General features: G+C 38.6%; 1 protein-coding gene across 2 annotated transcripts in view; it reads right to left on the reverse strand.

The window, feature by feature from the left end:
- Nucleotides 1-19,289, reverse strand: part of ANKRD28 (ankyrin repeat domain 28) — a 126,553-nt gene that overhangs the window by 77,635 nt on the left and 29,629 nt on the right. The window contains exons 1-2 of one of the 2 annotated variants that reach the window (XM_062569273.1): nt 5,415-6,034; nt 4,191-4,274 (exon numbers count right to left, since the gene is read on the reverse strand). In XM_062569273.1, coding sequence (XP_062425257.1) covers nt 4,191-4,274; nt 5,415-5,531 — 201 coding nt within the window. In that variant the 5' untranslated portion in view covers nt 5,532-6,034. Of the gene's footprint in view, nt 1-4,190; nt 4,275-5,414; nt 6,035-19,289 lie in introns of those variants that run through there. The other variant, XM_062569274.1, reaches the window with a different exon arrangement.

Here is a 19,289-nt window from a genome sequence, read left to right on the forward strand (position 1 = left end):
TTGTTTTTGAACTGCGCTTTAACTTCCATCATTAATTTCTGAATTACTAGCATATTGGAGAGGCTTAATAGTCTTTAAGAGTCTCCTGGTATCCAGTGCAGTATGAGAAGTCCTAGGCTCACACCAGACCAATAAACCAGTTTTCTTCCTCTTTCAATATATGCAATAAAATACAGACTAAAATAATTTTTAAAAAATTATCAGAAAATCAAATAAGACCTCATCTCTTATCCTAGGAGGAACTGCTATGCTATTATTTTCCTAATATGCAAATAACTCGAGAAGTTATGCAAACCCTACCTGGCAAGGCTGGGAATAGTGCCCACATCTCTACTGTAACAGTCATCCACTCAGCAACCCCACTGCTCAGAATAAAGTCAAATACACGGATTTAGCTGTCTTATTTGTACCTACCATACTGGCATTCCTAAATCATACTCCTTGCCAGTCCCGGGAACAAAAACTTTATGGTCAAGGCTATTACTAGCTAATACAGGCAGGGGAAAGAGGGGAGGAAGCAGAAAAGGGAGGGGAAAAGGGAGGGAAGAAGAAACTGTATTTTTTTTGGGGGGGGGGGGATGTTTGTGGGGGTTTTGCCCCTCCTCCCCAAATAATAGCACAGGAGAGCTTTCTTGTGGTTGTTACTTTGGTTACTATAGATACAGTAAAGGGCCACTAATTTAAATAGTAGAGTCTGCTCAAGATAGCCAATAGTCCAGAAGAGAAAGCTGAAGGATAACTTGATTGCTGCAGTCCTCAGTACAGTATATGGAATTTCATTTTCCAATCTTACATTTTGTGTTGTAAGAAAAATACAAATTCACACAGAAAACAGCTTTAGAATGTACTGCATAGTCTCTCAAAAGCACAGTGAGCAACAAAATACAGGTGTTTCATACATGCATCAACCACTATTTTAATTAGGAACAGTGAGCCCTTTAGAAACTTGGGAGAGATTTGTGTGACTTCAGGCCTCCCAACAGGACAGCTTGCTTGCTTTTAGCATGACTTTGAAAGATCAAGGGGCATATTGACACTGGTTCCAGAGAGGATTCCCTTGGCTTAGATCAGGTACAATCAGGTTATAAAAATTACCTATAGAGTTGCCAGAAATACCACTTTTCATAGAAAAAGCCTAATAGGTCTGGGGGATTAAAAAATTATTCCAATTTTGAAAGTCTTGTCAATAGTCAGATATACCTTTGTATTATTTCTGACAGTAAGCTGGTATTTCCTCCTCCAGATTATATTCTTAGCAAATAAATTAAATATTCAGTTTTCATTATCTATGAAACCGATTTATACATCATAAAAGTTTTGGTTACAAACAGAAGTTGCACAAGTTTACAGTAGTGACAGCTACAAGGCTGAAAAAAGCAATGCTGAAATCAATTTAGCTAACGAAAATTAACTTAGTTTAAAAAGCTTATCATAGGATTTTAACTGAAACATTTTCTATTTCTATTTCTTGAAACAGCAGGAAATATTGGGCACACCCTTAACTAATAAAAAAAGAAATTAATTGTGTCAGTTACCACACAAAACATTTTTCTTATTTGCAAGTCTCAAAAGCTCAGTATGGTACCCAAAAAAAATATACGCATGCGCACACACACATACACACAGTGTAGCAAGAGCAACGTGGATAACAGAAGCTACATCAGGCTTGACATATGTGATGTGCATGATTCAAGCTGATTAATGGAGCAGGCTGCTATAGTTTCTCAAGCTTTCTCAGGCAAAGGGAGGGAGAAGGATACCCCTCCACACATACTTTTTTATTAATTGGAGGCTGAGAGAGTTCACCTTCCAAAAAGTACATATGATCTAAGTTTCTATAAATCAGTTTTGTCTTCAAAAGCCAACACTTGCAACTTAAAGAGAGGTCAATACTTTCCAAATCACAGCTTAAACAGCTAAAAATAAAGAGGAAATTGAATATTCTTAAGACATAACTGCAAGAGTCAATACAATATAATACATACTTTATAGGTCTAGACTGTGACTCAAGAAGGTTGCTAAAGTGAGACTTGAACAATCCTCTCCCTGAAAAAATTGAATGCGCCATCAGTACAACATCTTAGTTTTACACACAACTCCTCATGCTATTGGGGGGGGGGGAAGGAGAGAGGGGTGGGGAAAAAAACAAAACAACCAGCAACCTCAGAATCCTTCCAAATTTAACACTATGGTACAAAACATCATCTGTTTTATGAATAAATCATTTAACTAGAGCCCAGCCCAGGTATAATCTGTAGATATTACCATGATAGCAAACAGTTGCCACAGGGTAGCTTTAAAAGGTCAAATACATCAACCCAACTCAGGTAGTTTTAACACAGTATTAAGCCAACGATGATTAATAGAGATTACCTTGATAAATACTCCCAAAAGTAAAAAGATACTAAGCTAGATGGTAAGAAAAACCTTCTCATTTCATCACGACACCAACACTTTTCCTAGATCAATGTCATTGTCACAACAAAGACCTAGAACAGTCCTATATCCAGCTCATTTCTAAGCAAAATTTAATTTGCAGAACTCTGCTCAGTCTCCAGTTACATAACGCGACCCACTGCTTAGAGGAAGGAAAGAATCTTTTAACTGTTAAAATGCAAACTGCAAAATAATTAGTTGCTATTGAGAGGAGAAAACATTCCTGGAGTGGCACTGGAGAGAACGAGTCTGGAATTCAAGCAAGCATACTGACGTATTTGGACAGCTAAGTGGAAAAAAAAAATCCAGCATATACATTCGTTCTAACATAATCAACAACAGTCAGAACAGTGCTGAACTGTTTATCATGGTCCTTCTCTTTATTAGGAAATACACATAGCCACTTCATTTTCTTCACTTTTCCCTCTCCTGCTATCCACACCAATTTACAGCACATAACTAAGCAGAATATTTTGGATCTAGACCCTGTGGGAATATCTTATCTACAGCCAAGTACATAAACATATGTAAAACCCAGGAAAGAACACGCGCACACACAGAGAAAATCCTACTAGGCAGTTTTCTAGTTAGCTTTCTTCATTTCTATTGAACAATGGAGAATCTGTGTGCTCAGTCATTCCTGGGAAATGGTGTTTTAAGGGACAGATGTAAATAAAATATTAAATACTGTAGGACTCATACCAATCAACTTTCTAGGATCACCATGATAGGAAGGAGCTGTCACATGTGATAAGCGTCTGCCTATGCTGGAGAAGGTGGACATGAAGAATATAGTGTACTTGCTGCATTCTAAATATACTTTAGATGCTGCTAAGATATAAACACATTGTATAAAGGGAGATGTATCCCCAGAAAGGAATGAAAAAAACAATCAAGATGTATAAACTTGTAAAAAACAGACTTGGAATAGTCTGATATTTTCTTCACTGTAACTACCTAGTAGTCTAAAGTAGCCCTCTTTAAAAGACATCAATAGTAACATGCTTTCCTATTTAAGCACATCTGTCTATTTGTATTTATGGACTCAATGTTTGACGAATGTGGAGGTAGAGCAAAAAAAAAGAAAATCACCTTTGTTTATGTACTGAAATCTAGCACAGGCTTTTGTAGTAAATAACCAAAAAGGTAGGAAAATACTAACCTTGCTTTGTCTACAGGCACTGCACTTATGAACACTAAAGCTGACTTGCACATGGAGAAATATAAATAGTGATACATACTAATCAAGTTTCAAAAATAAAAATACCTAAAACATGCCCAGAGTGGGCATATGAAGGGACAGGAAAGAGACTCAGCACAAATGGTCTCATGACTTACTAGAAAAATTAAGTCATTTGATGTCATACAATTCATCATACCATCTTGCTTAAAAGCACAGAAGACTATTGCAAAAGCCAGAGAAAAAAAATCCACAGCCTTATCAAACAAAACTTGTCTTACAGAGCTTGAGTAGGACCCTGTAAAAATAAACTTGCTGTCAATGGCAGGACTCCTATATGCTTCAGCTGGCATTAGTCAGATAGATTCTGAAGAACGCTTTTAAAGTTTTAGAATATATATATACCAAATTGAATTTTTGTTTTTGGTTCTACACATCTCAAAAACAAAACAGAAGTTATCATGGTCTTGTACTATATACTCAAATTAGCAAAGTTCTAAAGTGATTAGTACAGTAGAAAACTGTATTAAAATGAAATGAATTTGTATTCAGAACAAAAGATACTTGTTTTTACCTGAAAATTAACATCTTCTTTCTTAAATATTAGTGCTCGAACTTCATCAGGATCTCCATTAAATATAGCTTGAACCAAAGGTGGCTGAAATGAAGGGGAAAAAAAAAATCTATCTTAGAGCATAATTCCGTTTCCATTTTGTTGATACATACATGGCTTCTGGATACATAATATACAAACACTAAACAAGGACAAAACAGAACATCCCAGATAGTGAAATGAAAAATCAGAAACAATAGAATTGAAAGAATTGCGAGTTTTAAAGTTTTAAAAGCTTCAAGCACACCAACATTCTCATTGCCCCAACCAACAAACCATTAAAAAACAAACAAACAAACAAACAAACAAACAAGGCTAGAACACTAGCTTACAATGGCTGAAAAGAGAAATCCTTGTAATAAAATTAGGGCTTAAAATAAAGTGAGCATGTTAACACATACCATGAATTCTATGAAGTACATGTAAACAAACCCCTTTCACATTAGCAAGTGACTAGAGTTATTAGAAATTTTCACCTGTTTAGTTACAGAGTAAGAAAGCAAAGTGCATCAGAGAAGTATGGTAACAAATTCACACTCACACACACATATTACTAAATATAGCAAGATCTCCTGGTAAGTAAGAAAAGCTGCTGAGATATGCTAGCATGATTTTAGTCAGTCATTTGACAAAGTAAAATCATTTAAAGAAATAAAGGCACAGCTCCCACAGTTCTGACCATGTCTAGCAAGCAATAACCTAGATCTAAGGTAGGTCTATGTTACGACCTCTCCTCTTTTTTATTTTAGCTTGTAAGTACTGTCGCTTTCTGTACACAACCTACTGTATCAGTTCTCAAAATAAACCCAACAAGTCGTTGCAATATAATGATTACATCAGTTTCTAAAGTGGCACTGCATAAATGCACCACTGAGGAATGGAGTGTGAAGCAGGGGAGAATCACTTACTGCAAACAGAGTTTTACAAGGCCTCTAGAAATCCTCTGCACAGGAGCTGAGGTTTCCTACTGCTGTACCATAAATAAAGTTACACGCAAAGGAATGAGCTCCTGAAAAAACACATTAATTCTATAACTAAGCTTCAACTTACTCAGTATAGGCAGTTTTTACCATCTCTCCTCTAGTTTCAACATCATGCATATTCACATTAATCTTATGGCAATTACTAGCAGTATTTGCAACAGCAGTATGAACAGGAATTATGCCAACAAACAACATGCCTTACCAGCACACTTCCAGAGGGCGAGGGACGTAAAGATGTATTTTCCTGAGGTAATTTGGAAATAAATGTGGGAGAATCATCTTCCACCTCCTCCAAAACAACAATACAGACACGACTCATTCGATCCGTTTGAGGAAGAAAAAGTAAACAAAAAAAAACACCAGCAACTATTTTTGGAACCCCACTGCAGGTAACGCAACACGGACCATACAGAAAATACTGTCACCTGTTTCATGGACACTCACAAACTTGCAAGTGCTGCTGCTGGTGTATTAACACTTAAAAAAAAGAATACTCCAGTCCCTCCTTACATTTCATTTTTCAGATTTTAAAACCTCAAGAAGTTCAAGACGATGGTTAAAAATCATAAAGGTTTTTTTCGTTTTTCTAAATAAAATTTCACTCGACATCAAAACCACAGCAGGGAAACCGTGGAGCAGCTGATAAAAATATTCCTAGATCCAATTCAACTGGAACAGGCTGCGCCGTCTCAAATAGCTGCCCTTTCCCCAGCGAGCTGCCCTTTGCTAGCGGCTCGGCTTGGGCAGCCGGGGGCTAGGCACGCCGCGCGGCCGTTGTCGCGGGTGCCGCACCGGGACACCGGCCCGAAGCGGGGGGACGAGTGCCCTGGCGGGGACGGTGCCGCTCCCCTCGCCCCGGGCCGCCCCAGTCCTGCAAGGTCAGTGGCAAACGCAGAGTGGCAGCAGCCTTGCTGCTGACTGCAAGCAACACCGGTCCTCGTCACCCTGTAATTCCGCAGCTTCAGTTGTCAACGTCAGAGACGGTCCATCTTCCCCCCACCCCACCCTACCCCCCCTCCCCCCCCCAAAAAAAAAAAGTCTGCTTTTCAGCAGTTATTCAGAACATGGTCAGAGGATGATAGCTCTCTCCCGTGCAAGAGGAATATCTGCAACGCACAGCGGGGCTGCAGCACATTTACATGCGATGAGTCAGAGCACAGGGACAATGAACTCCTCGAATAACAGAGCCTGCGGAAGCCGGGGTCCCCAAACGCCACGCATGGAGGCGGCTCTGCTCCGTCAGTGACACAAGCGATGCACAGCGCTCGTTTCTCCTTCACCCGGCAAGAGCTGTGGCTTCTCCGTCAGGGACTGCGTGTGGCGGAATTACTGTTGAGGAAGAACGCTTCAGCAAAGCGAGCCAGCTACCGCGGCACAAAAGCTCCAATTACGGCCTTAGACGCCTTCTGCAAAAGCAGTTCATCACTCAAGTGTTTCTTTTCGTCGCCATGTGAATACAGTTCCCATGATAGTCTTCATTCAGACTGAGGGGGAGACGAAGGAGGGAAAGAAGGGAAAAAATAATAATAACAAAAAAAATTAGGCTCTGTGCATCTTCTCTGAGCCACCTTCTTTATTCAAAGATCTGTCACTGTGCCAACTTGAGTCTCCTCTTCAGGTAGAGGTTCTGCTTATCAATTTTTCCTTGACAGGTTAAATGATGTGATCAGCAGAAGTCTCGCAAAGCCTTTTTCTTTCTTTTTTCTTTTTCTTTTCTTTTTTTCTTTTTTGAGAAAGAAAAAAAAAAAAAGCCTAACTGCCTGAATCCGTCAGGAGGCGTCTGTAGGAGCAGAGCACAAGCTGCAGCCCCAGCAGCTTTCCAACTGAGCAGGAGCCGCCAGAGCACAGACTGCAGGCTCGCAGGATGAAATGCCTAGTAATGCTCACATGCCACACTTACCCGAGAACTGAGCTACCGCTCGCAATGCAACTTCCTCCAGCGCGCAAAAGGGGGGGGGGGAAGAAAAAAAAAAAAAAAAAAAAAAAAAAAAAGAAAGGCGCCTTTTGGTGGGCAGTCTTTGCAGATGCAGCATTTGTGCCAGCTCCGTGACTAATTCAGCTCAAACGTAAAAATTCTATAACTGAAGAAAGAGCGACTGTTTAATATTTTCCACTAAAAGCCGCAAAGAAATCTGGTGTACTGGCTCTGCTGACTAACAACAATTTAGGCAGTAAACAATTCCAACATTTTAACTGCTTTCATATGGCACTGGCCAGAGCAGCAAAACAATCCTTGCTTAACTCCTTGAAGACAAGGAACTCCCCACAGAAGCCTTCCTAAAATGAAATGAAAGTAAAATATAGCTTTCAAGTGATCAGCTTACTATTAAAAGCCAGTCATTAACAACCAAACCTAGGTTTGGTTGCAGCTGGTAGACACAAATAGACCCTCAGCCTGAAAAAGATACATCAAGTATAATTTGAATATAATAAAGTCCTACAAGTTGCTGAATAACTATTTCAGCTTGAATCTACTTAAACGGTCCCGGGTTGTGGGAGTATTATGTAAATGAATCCTGCCAGAGATGCTGGAAATGCTTCAGCATCACACGAAGAGAAGGAGGGTTTCCTGCCCATCCTGCGCAGCATGGAGGCTACTTACGTCCTTTAGCCGCCGACAGGAGTGGAACTTCTCATCAGTGAACAAGTTGAAGAATTTGTTAGCTTTTCAAAAAAACGCTCTCGCTCAAGTTTCACACATTCATCAAGGCAGACAGAAAGACAGGTTTAAAGTATGTATTAAACAGTTTGGATATTAATAGACGTACTGAATTCCCATTCTGGGGGGCTGAGGAAAAGCCCATATCACCTCTATTTTAAAATAACACCTGCAATAGCTTCACTGCAACATAATAAATTATTTAAAAACACCTACTGACACTTCCTGCAGCTAAGGATTTTGCACTTGCAAAAACCCTTGTATTATGTAGTCTAAGGCTCCCTGAGCTCCGGACTGCTGGCCTGGCAGGGTGTAGCACAAGTTTCTGATTCACTGTGAAACTTTTGGTAACATTCATCTTTCCCAAAAGCTCTTATTTACAGTATGCAAATAACACACATCTTTATAAATATATTTCATTCATCTCCATATACAGTTCCAGATCTTTTTATAAGTTTCATACTTTGGCTCTTAACTAAGAAAAAGCAATGAGTGGTTCACTACACTGCATTATTTTGACACGTCAACAATATATTGAAAAGAAACATGTATCCATACAAGTAGGTCTACATGTGCTTCTTGGCTGTTGCAAAAATATAACTAATTTAAATAGAAACCAGGACATCCTCAAGGCTCATCTATTGCACCATCCTACCGTCTGAAAGGAACACAGCAACCACAATCTAGAGAATTTTTGCTTTTTATTTGTGAGAAATGCCCCAAGGAACTGACACTGTAGTTCACTTGCATAACTAAAAATCACTTTGAAAAAATAAGATCACATCTTAAGTCTACAAAAAGCAAAGTAGATTTACAAAGCGTAAACTTGTTTTTCATGCCATACATACACGTGTGCACACACACGTTTGTTAGATAATGGTAATCTGGTTGAGCCCATATGTTAAGTGTAAATAAGCACTTTTTCAGAGTCAGTAAGTTTATACTGCAAGCAAACATCAACAGTTCCAGACTTTTTCCTTGGAATTAGCATTATATAACTAGACTTGTTGCTAGATAACAGCCAGTTTAGTTTCACATATCTGAAAATTATTCATTTTTGATCCTTGCAATTCATAATCAAAATACATTTAAAAATCCAGCTACAAGTCCTATAGGTGTATTTGCCATTAAAATATATAGAACACTACACCTATTTAATTGTGAGAATTCAGAAAACTTAAGAATATCTGAATCTACTCTGATAACTATTCTAGATATCCTACCTATAAATAACATATAAACTATTTCCAAAAACAGATTAATATGTTTCATGTTGTATAATGTTACATTTTTGAACGGTGATATTATTATAGACAAAAAAGTGTTAAAAGCCAGTATGTCACAGCTTGCATTAAAAAGACAGCCAGCACAATTAAGTCAATATTATAATCGATCTTGATGGCATTCGAAACCATGTACATAAGCAGACATAAAAAAAATCCCACTCATACTATGAGTGTGCTACTTAATTACTTTCACACCCAAAGGACAATCTACTTCTAGAAACATTTAATTTTTGCTTACAGTTCACTAGTGCTTGCTATTTATAATACTTTTAAAATATACAATACCGCCTGGGAGAGAATATCTAAATTTACTGAACTTCTGCATATTAGACCAAGTTATTTTGCATGTTTAAAACGAACAATAATCTTCCCTCCTTTCTCCCCCATTGAAAGTAATGCCTTCAAATCAAAAAATATTGTTACATTGAAGTTGAATAAAAGAGATGATTAGAGACCAAAAAAAAAAGTCCAAGTTCTCCTTTGACTTCCAAAATACAAGTTTTTTTAACAGCTATCATGAAAGCCAAAAGCTTAAGTTCACAATTCCACAGAAAGAAAGAAACTAAGGCTTCTATTTTTTTCAGTAAAATATCTAAGAACTAATAACCTTCAATGAGCGAGAAAAGATAACAGTAGCAGAGAACGAAGGCAATCCACATTCAGGAAGATTAACGGAAGTCCCCTTTCACCAAACTTTTTTTAAATGTCGGAGCCTCAAAAAGATATGAAGAAAGAATATTGCACCTCAAAATATACTTTTCAGTATACTTTTCTTAGTAACATTTAAAATAACTGAAGATCAGCTGGTCATCAGCATCTGTCATCTCCAAAAGCCCTTCCAGATAAATTCTACGTATGTCATATATGAAAGCTTATTAAAGGAGTAGTAGAAAGAATGACTCAAGAGTGACCTAACTTTAGCAATGGCACATCATTTCTACTGGGGTTGAAGGGCTGGTCTAGCTGAGCCTATGCCATGTTGAGCTGTTAGCAAAACAAGATCTCCACACTTCAAAAATCTAAAGAAGACAAGGAGACACAGAGTAAAAAGACTTTTTAAGCAGACAAAAGTGAGAATGTGTACTTTTGAAAAAAAATCAGCTTTTGAGTTGAAAAAATTGCTTTTTGCAAATAAAATATCCTGTCTTTAAGTTAATCAAATCCCAAGTGACTTTTATGGGTGAAGATGAAGAAAATACATTGGAAGAATGCAACTTAGAAGTTAAAACAAGGATGATGCAGCCATGCCTGTAACAAAGAACACACAACTCTGTAGCAGCTACCAATAGTAACATTTATCTACCCTTCTCTTTAGGGATTGATGAGCAGAGGGCTGTCGCAAGACTGCTGATGACACAGAAAACCTTACTGAGGCCTGTTCAATATCAACGATCCTACCCAAATAAAGATTTCTCTCTTGTCAATCAGCTTTTACAAAGTCTTTTCTGGGCTGAAGTTAATCCAAATAGTTTCATTCAAAATTTTGCATAATCAAGGATCCAGAAAAGGAAGGAAATTATTCAGTCAGGTTCCACTAAAAATAAAATATTTAAAACTGAGCAAGGCTTGTGAAAAAGTTTTAACTTCTTTTTCAGCTGTGCAAGACAGACTCAAGCTCCAGATCCCTTTATAACACAAAGATAGCTTAGAATAGTTACAGCTGGAAGTGCATAGGCATGTCCCAGGATAATCAGATTTTTCTGTGGATTATCTTTAATCTTTAATTTACTAGTTTTACCCACATATACACAGTCTATTGCCCACACAGGGATGATGCTCAGCATCACCATGAATACGAGCTCCAGCACTTCTAGAAGCCCTGTGACTCACTCCTGTGAACGCCTCCTGCTCTTTCCTCTCCGCTCCTAAGGGAATGAGGTGGAGTCAGGAAGGGGAACGTCTAAGGCAACTTTAAATTACTACCTTTCTTCCCAATTCTGCTCCATCTATTCCAGATCATATGCACAGCTGGAATACAAGAGGAGAAAAAAAAAGAAAGAAAGAAAGAAAGAAAAAAAGAAGGTAGGGGGAAGGGAGAAATCCATTGTAACTTTTGCTCTCTCCACTTTCTCTTCTGCTTCCAAGGAGAAGCAAAATAGTTTTGTTTGCACCTATCCAACCTAGAGAACTCATGGATACTGTAAGTCCATAGTGGAGGAGAAGGAAATGACTTTTAGTTCCTGTTCTCTCATGTATGTAGACAGACTGAAACAATCTGCAGAGCTATTTTAATTCCAACAAAATATATGACTACATAAAACTTTGCAATTAATAAAATCCACTAACTGAATAGGCACCTCAACAAAATCTGAGACACAAATACTATAAAGGAAAATATCCAGCATTCATTCTGTACCGAAATAACATTTTTAAAAATGTACCAATGCAAAAATGCATGTTTGTGTTTGAGATATAAATTTATTTGTAAATAAATTTATATAAATTTATTTTCCACCAAACCCTAGCATTGTTAAAAACTTCACAAAGATCAACTAATCAGACAGCAATAAAATATCTCAGAATTATTAAAATTCTATCTAGTAATTTTCTGTTTTAGACCTTTTGCTTGATATATATTATACACCTGAGCAATACGCTGGCAGAGAGTCGCTATGGGGATCTACAGTATTTTACAGCTACCATAATACAAAACAAGTCAAGACTTAAAAAACCCCTCTAATATCCAAAATATGGAGTACAGTAACTTGCCTCTTATTGGGGGTGGGGGAGGGGGAGAGGAAGGAGGCAGAAGAGAGCAAGAATTGAGAGCAGCCATTCCTAAAATCAGAAAGGCAAGCATAAAAGTCGTGTGTCTTAAAAGCAAATGGAAATCTGAGCAAATAGCACCTTTCCCCCATGATTTTCTAGGTAGCAGGTCACCCAAAACACTCTTCCCTTTTCATTAAGGCCAAGTTTTATTCCATTAGTTAAGGTTTTCTTTTTGTGCTTTTGCAATGCACAACGCTGTAATCAAAATCAACAGCCTATTCTTACGCTGACAGACAGAACAGAGTAAGAGTCCTCAAGTCTTGGTTCAGATTCTGCAAGTGCTTTGCAAAAAATGCCTGTGCGTTGGGTGGTGGCTCCTATTGATTCAGCTGCATCTAATGTAAGTCACCTCCCAGTCTTCTGACCTTAAGGGAAAATAGCTATTAATTACACTCAACAACTTTCCTAAACAACACCAATAGAAGCACTTGTATAAATCACAGTAGGAAGCCCACCTAAGTCAGACAGGGCAAGTGCCAGTCCAGTAAAATTAACTGGAAAGCCAGCTGCTGTTTCATGGAAAACAGTCCACAAAAAAGATGCAGGTATCTAGCATGTCATCATGGACCATGGACAGTTATAAGTCTGCTCCTGCAAAGACAGGCAAACAGATGCCAGCTGGGGATCTTTGGGGAGAGTTTCTTTAAAATGGAACAAAAACAAAAACAAAAAAAACCCTTTTGTTCTAGAGCAGAGGGAAATGACAAAGAAGATTTCTGTTGGAAGAACAGAAAAGATATTCTTCAGAGAGAATCAGGCAAAACACTTCAGCCCTTGTTAAACCTACCATTATTAAATGCTTTTTGATTACATGACAGCCATTTTAAACTGCTTTGCTAATATGAAAAGCAAGTCCACAAATTGGTTATAAGTATTTTCACTTGCTGGCAGAGCAAAAGCAAAATGCCACCAACAACACTTCTGTCCTCTTTGGTTTCTTCTAATGCAGACCCTGTTCATAGTCAATTGTTTTCCACCACCAAAAACAATTATCAATTGTTTCAATTGCATCAATTATATTTTATAACAATAACCACAGTATACTACCACGAATAATTACTAAAGGCAGAATTTCAGTAGTGCACACCAGCTCAAAGCACGGGGTTCAGGGAATCAAATAAAGCAAAAAACCAGAGGCTCAGTCCCAGCAGTCCCTGTCTGCTCTTTCACATATCGACCACTCTCTGCCAACACTAGCCAGCCAGTTGCTGGGAGGTGATACTGGACAGGAATGCCACAACAGCAGGGGGGGAAGAGAGAAAAGAGAGAGAGAAAGAGACATTAGAGCACAGCAACCCACAGTCACAGCTGGTATTGACAGCCTGATGCTTTAGGAAGTGATGCTATTAAATCTTCCCAAGGAGAAGAAAAGAAACAATAGCTGTAGCTTGGCTAGACCTAATACACAACTGCAGATTTCCTAAACTTAGTTTTATGCCATCTATTACATTGCCTTGGAATCATTCATACCAATGTGCACACACTCTTATAAATTAGTTTAGACATGATCCCACTAATTCACATTAGGGCAGCCAGTAAAACAACCAAGAGAATTCCCTTTGGGCATACACACACAGGGAAGAATTAGTACATCTCTTTGATCTACTTTTCCACTGATCTATCAAGTCATGCTGTGAAGATGTGCACAGGAAGTGTTAATTTTAATGCATCTCCTTTTTGAAAATTTGTTCCTGTAATCTTGTTTCAGCGGAGAAAATGGAACCAACCTCAGGATTTAATACCAAAAACCACCTACCCACCCCCCCGACAAAATCCCAAATACCTCCCCAACACCCTCCCAAAAAAGACCTCCAGAACCCTCACCATGAAAAAGAACACCATTGCCTTATTTTCACCCTACAAGAGGTCTGCTTCCCTTTCTCCAATATTTATTCTTGGGACTTGCAAATAAGGTACAGGGTCTGGACTTCAAGGACAGATGCTATAACGCATCACAGGCCTCTCTAAGGCTGCATCCCTAACACCAATAAATTTCCTTACGTTTTTCTGTAAGAAGCACAGTTTATCGGGCTTAACAGCTTCTTGCTCTGATGCACTGAAACCAGCTCCTGTCGCCCAGCTCCCAAAGAAAGCAGCAACTCTTGTCTATAGCCTGCTTAATCAAAGAAACCGTGTGTGATCTCCTACTGTTACATGGGAAAAGAAGTTTCACCCTCCCCGGATTCAAGTGCTTTTTTTCTGTTGTTGTTTTTTAATCCTTCATGCTTCCTTTCTGCTGAAGGTCAGGAGCACATTACATTCTGCCTTCAGAGCCAGCCAGCTCCCCCCCCCACTGAGACTCACTTCGCTGTGTCAGCTGAAGAACAAGGACTGTTCTCCTCACCTTGCTTTTTTTCTTAAATCTGGTTAACCCTTCCTGAAGGCTGGAACCCCCTACAAAGCAAAGGTAGCATAATGCAAGTCACCCAAATTCAGCACTGGACAGTGCTGGTGTTGAGATAGAAAAATCATAAAAGTTTGACTGTAGCTAAACTTGGTATAAAGTTCATCGTTTCCCCAGTAAAACTGCGTGGCAATCCAGCTGAGCTACTGAAGAAGCCAATGTTAGTCAGGTAGGTATCCAGAAAGGAGAGCTCCTCTGCTGCCTGGGATGAGTGACCATCCAATTCTGTCCCAAGCTCTACTCTAAGAGATGTCATAGCAGCACATCTGAGCAGCTTCGGATAACAGTCAGTCAGCCATTCTTCTCCAAGTCACATTAAGGCTGTTCTTTCCCATATAATTTTTTAATATAATGCCGATGTCCCGTTTTCCTCCTTCTCTCAGTCACGTAAAATTCATTTACTAGTAATATTTTTTTTTCAGTATAGTTGGGATTATATTGAAGTATGTTTTGAGTAATGTATACCAATTTAAGTGAAAAGAACAAACAAACAATACATCGATATGACTACGAGCATATGAAACTATGGAAGAGATTCGTGTTCATAAATGATATTTTCATTTTAGCAGATATGAACAGTAGCAGGTAGCTATAAAAATATGTTCATAAACACTTACAAAATCCTGTTTTTTTTTACAAGAAATTCTGCAGATTTGATAAAGTGATTCTAGTGAATTTCTATCTCATACCATTTACAGTAGCAAGGCAAAAAAGTCAAGATAATTGTGTCAGTCAGTCAGTTGAGGGCTTTTACAGTTTTATGATACCAAGAGCATGAGTCCTTCGGGTTAAGCTGCCATGGTTACAAAATGTTTGCCTTCATAAGTTTGCCTGGAATTCCTATGAAATTCCTGCTCGGCCAAAACTGGCAGCACTTGGGAGTGCACCCACTAACATTTATGAACTTGACTCAAATGCATACCGCTTCCGTTTCGACTGTTCTCTGGGAAACACTAGAAAATGATTCATCCCATTTTGAGCTGTGGAAGGGTGGAAACAAACATCACATTCAACTATTTAAAACCGTCAGCGATGACTCACATAAGCTTAGACATTTCCCAAGTCATCTGTTTTTACCAAGTAACAAATTGCTGTTGACTATTCAAGAAAATAAGGAAGACAACGGACTAGCTTTCAATAGAACCATTCAGCTATCAAAATAAGAATAAAAACAGGTAAGTTTTGTTTTCCAAAAATGCGCACAAAGCCAAAAAGCTAGGTGGAATCAAGTTTTCCTTTCAGCAGGAGCTGACATATGTAATGACTGAAAAAAAAAAATGGAGCTCTGAAAAGGAAAAGAAAAGTTATTGCCTTTAAAAGTTTCTGTTCAGATTAGTCATGTGAAGGTACAATCTTCCTATAATCCAAAGACCCTCTTTGAGCTCCACCCAGGAGAGGGAGCTGTTGACGGTAGTTTTTTGATTGGAGCTTGACAGGGGAGGGAGAAGAGGTGGAGAGGAATGCATTGAACATATTGAATTTTCTCTGAAGGATTTTCTGTAAGTCAGTTCCAGACAGATTCCCTCTTGCAGAAAAGTTGTAAAAGTTGAAACAAAGAGTTGAAACAAAATAATAAATATTTAACTAGTATAACATTAAGATCCACAAAAGATTCCTATTACTGTAATACTTAATATACACACACTCATGAATAGAGACTGCGCCCACAGAAACCACAATTCAGCTCACTTTCAAATGTGGAATTTTTTTGTTTCCATACATATCAGAAACTCAAAATACTATCTATAAGCAAGAGAAATGAATTCCAGTTGCTACGGATACCACCACTTTATGCATTTTTTCTCCGTTCAGTATGTAAACCCTTGGTGTTGCTACATATTCTGCAAATGCTCTTTATAACTATATGGGTCAATAGCGGCCTCATGCTTCAGGGTTTGCTGTCTGGGGGAGGTTGAACTTCCTAGAAGGTTTTAGGAATCTCTTATATCCTCCTCACGTCCAAGAAGGAGCTCCTTTCTGGCAACTGGAAACAGTCTCAAGAAGACAGCTGGATAAAATCCACACATTCACACACACGCGCTACTACGGGATGAGAGCGAGCTCATCTGAACCTTCTCCGCTGCCAAATGGATGGTTTTCCCCAAGACAGAGCAAGGGCAAACACGGCAACAGCCAAGAACCTTTCCCAGCTGCTCCAAATCTTTTAAGAGTGTTCCCCTTAATGCCCACTGGGGAGGCTGCTCCCAGGAGGGCTATTAAACATCATGTTACAAGAGCAGCATGTAAGAGACATTTATTTTTAAAAGTTACTTTTGTTGGCCCTTTTTCAATTCTGTTATTTGGAGGAGAGGACTGAAGAGCACTTCCCTTAAAAACCTGACTGCTCCAATACTGGAATAAGTTCCACAAAATAAAACAAGGCATTAACTAAAAATGCTAATCAAAGCTTTGCCAACCGAGAAAGACTTAAAAAAAAAAAAAAAAAAAAAAAAAAGGCAAGCAAGCAAGAAGCGAGGTTTCATGAAGCGGCCAAGTCCGACTTTAACTGCTGGCTGCCACTGAAGAGACTCTTCATCCCCGCTTCCCCGTGTCATCCCTGCAGAGTCACAACCCCTTCCTGTGCCAGCAGAGGCACACGCGTGAGCCAACTACCCGGTTTATATCTTTTTGCTAATAAATTAGTGGAAGTAGCTGCTGGTCGGGGGAAAGCTGCCACAGAGCAGCAGTGGGAACGCTCTAACTGCTCGCTGCCGTACAAAGCGACTCCATGGCATTGCAAAACCTCACCGATAAGCTGAGCTCCCTTTCTCTCAACATCTTCCTTGCTGTAAGAACTACATCAACCCTTGTATCTTCCTTAAAATACCTCAGAATAGCCTTGACATCTGAGCTTTTTCAGTCTTAGACAACTGAAGTGCATCTCACGAAATAACTTCCAATTATGCAAAACCTTGCTTATATGAAGAATTCAAGATTTTTTACTCCAATGCATCAGTATATAAATCACTCCTCACAAGTTGGCAGGTGGGGGGGGGAAGGGGGAAATATACGTAGATTTCATTTCACTTTGCTGCAATTTTACAGATTATGTTAATCAGACTGCCTGCATAGGACCAATAAAATTTATAAAGCATAGGGCAGTAAGAACAGGCAAAAATGCACAACAATTTTGCATACAGAATCCACATGGGAAAACCTAGTTCATGTACTTATCGTACCACGCACTGGAAAGCACCATGAGGTACTTTCAAATTGGTATGGACAATTGTGCAAAGTTCTAAGTGCAACTTGTGATCATTCTTACTGAATTAAGATGACACCTGGAGAAAAACTTTCTTGCACATTCTGGCATGTCGCAAAGCTGACAAAATGCTTTATAAAGGACTACTTAAAATACAGAGTGAGGAAGAGTGCATCAAAATAGAATGATACATAATACATATGAGCAATGAGTTATATAAATCATTAAGAAAATGAACTGCTATAACCTTGCCTCTGAAATCCATAGGCCTAGATTTCTTATAATCCACAAATAACCAAATTACATACAGCATGCCTGTGTGTATGAAAAGGGAAAGTATTTGTTCATGTACTTGCAGAATTAAGACATATAAACAGAGCCTCTAGTAAACAATTGGTTTCTACTCTCTTTTGACTGCACAACCTTTTTATATAAAAATATTACAAAAATTGAAGATATTGCTATAAAATTTATATAGAGAGAGTTTAATGAAAGCATTTAAGAACACTTCAATGTTTAGTTAAAAAATTAAGACCACGGTTTAGAATATTTCCACCTGCTTTTATCCTACATACCAAACTGTGCAAAATCCTCCCCAAAATCCTCTGCAATTGCAACAAGCCTACTCACAAAACGTATGAGAATCAAGAGATAACAGCACTGAATTCACAAATTGTTTTGTAAACTAACCCAAAAGCTAGACACTCACCAATGCGTTTTACCAATGTTCTGCATCCTCTTTAAAGGAAATTAGAAACCCACACATACATTAGGAAAAAGCAACTTTTCAGTTGCCTCATTCAGACTCATTCTCATTCACCTCATTCAGATAGAAATCGTTTTGAGTCTCTACTCAACCGTCCCCTAAATGATTTCAGACCCTAGAAAGTAATCAGCCAGATTTTTCCTCAAGAGAAGTGCTGATTACCCATGCTTTTTCTTAGATGCACACTGACACCTCATGGACATTTAAAAGTATCTTTTAAATGACTACTCTCTTGTTTTCTACTTCTCTCTGCTTTTAAAAGCCAGATCACATTTTTTTAAACACCACACTGACTTCCTGAGAAGCATACAGCACATTAACTGGGTCTATCACTAAAATGCACTTTACAAAAAACTACCTTACTCTGTTGGACAGTTAGTTGTAATTAGCATTCACTGGGGGTGAACAGTGCTCCTCCCAGACCAGGGACCTCTCTTCAGCTCTGGCCATTCCTCCAAATACAGAGAAACAACTCTAGACCCCATAAGCCCCCTGGAGAACACCAGAAAGGAAAATATTAAGAACATCATACGAAGAACAAGATTTAAAGTGTTCTTTCCCCGTTCTAAAAAGCTGATTTTCTGTGGCTATGCAGCAGCAGTTCAATTTTTGAAGTCTTCAAATACTGAGACTACCCAAAGAGCTTACCAAATTTTGACATGTGTTTCGGGTATGTTAAGTTCTGTTTAAGTGTGGCAATGTAACAATAAACCTTATTCAGCTTTGTGTCACAGAAAGCTAAGGTAAAAAGCAAGAATCCCTTCAGATCCTCATTCTGGAGTAAAAGTGGGTTTCCCATTGCTTTTTGCCTTTTTTTTTTTTTTTTTTTTTGTCTAAAATGAAAAGAATGAAAAGAAGAAAAGAAATTCTGCCATTTTTTCTGTCTTGAACAGGGGGCAAGAGAAAAGTCAACGAAAAGGTCTGTAGTAATCTAGGTAAGTAATCAAGTCACAAGTCATGCATCTCAAGACTGATTAATAGAGAACTTCCT

Source organism: Rhea pennata, chromosome 2 (assembly GCF_028389875.1).
Source record: "Rhea pennata isolate bPtePen1 chromosome 2, bPtePen1.pri, whole genome shotgun sequence".
Lineage (NCBI taxonomy): Eukaryota > Metazoa > Chordata > Aves > Rheiformes > Rheidae > Rhea > Rhea pennata.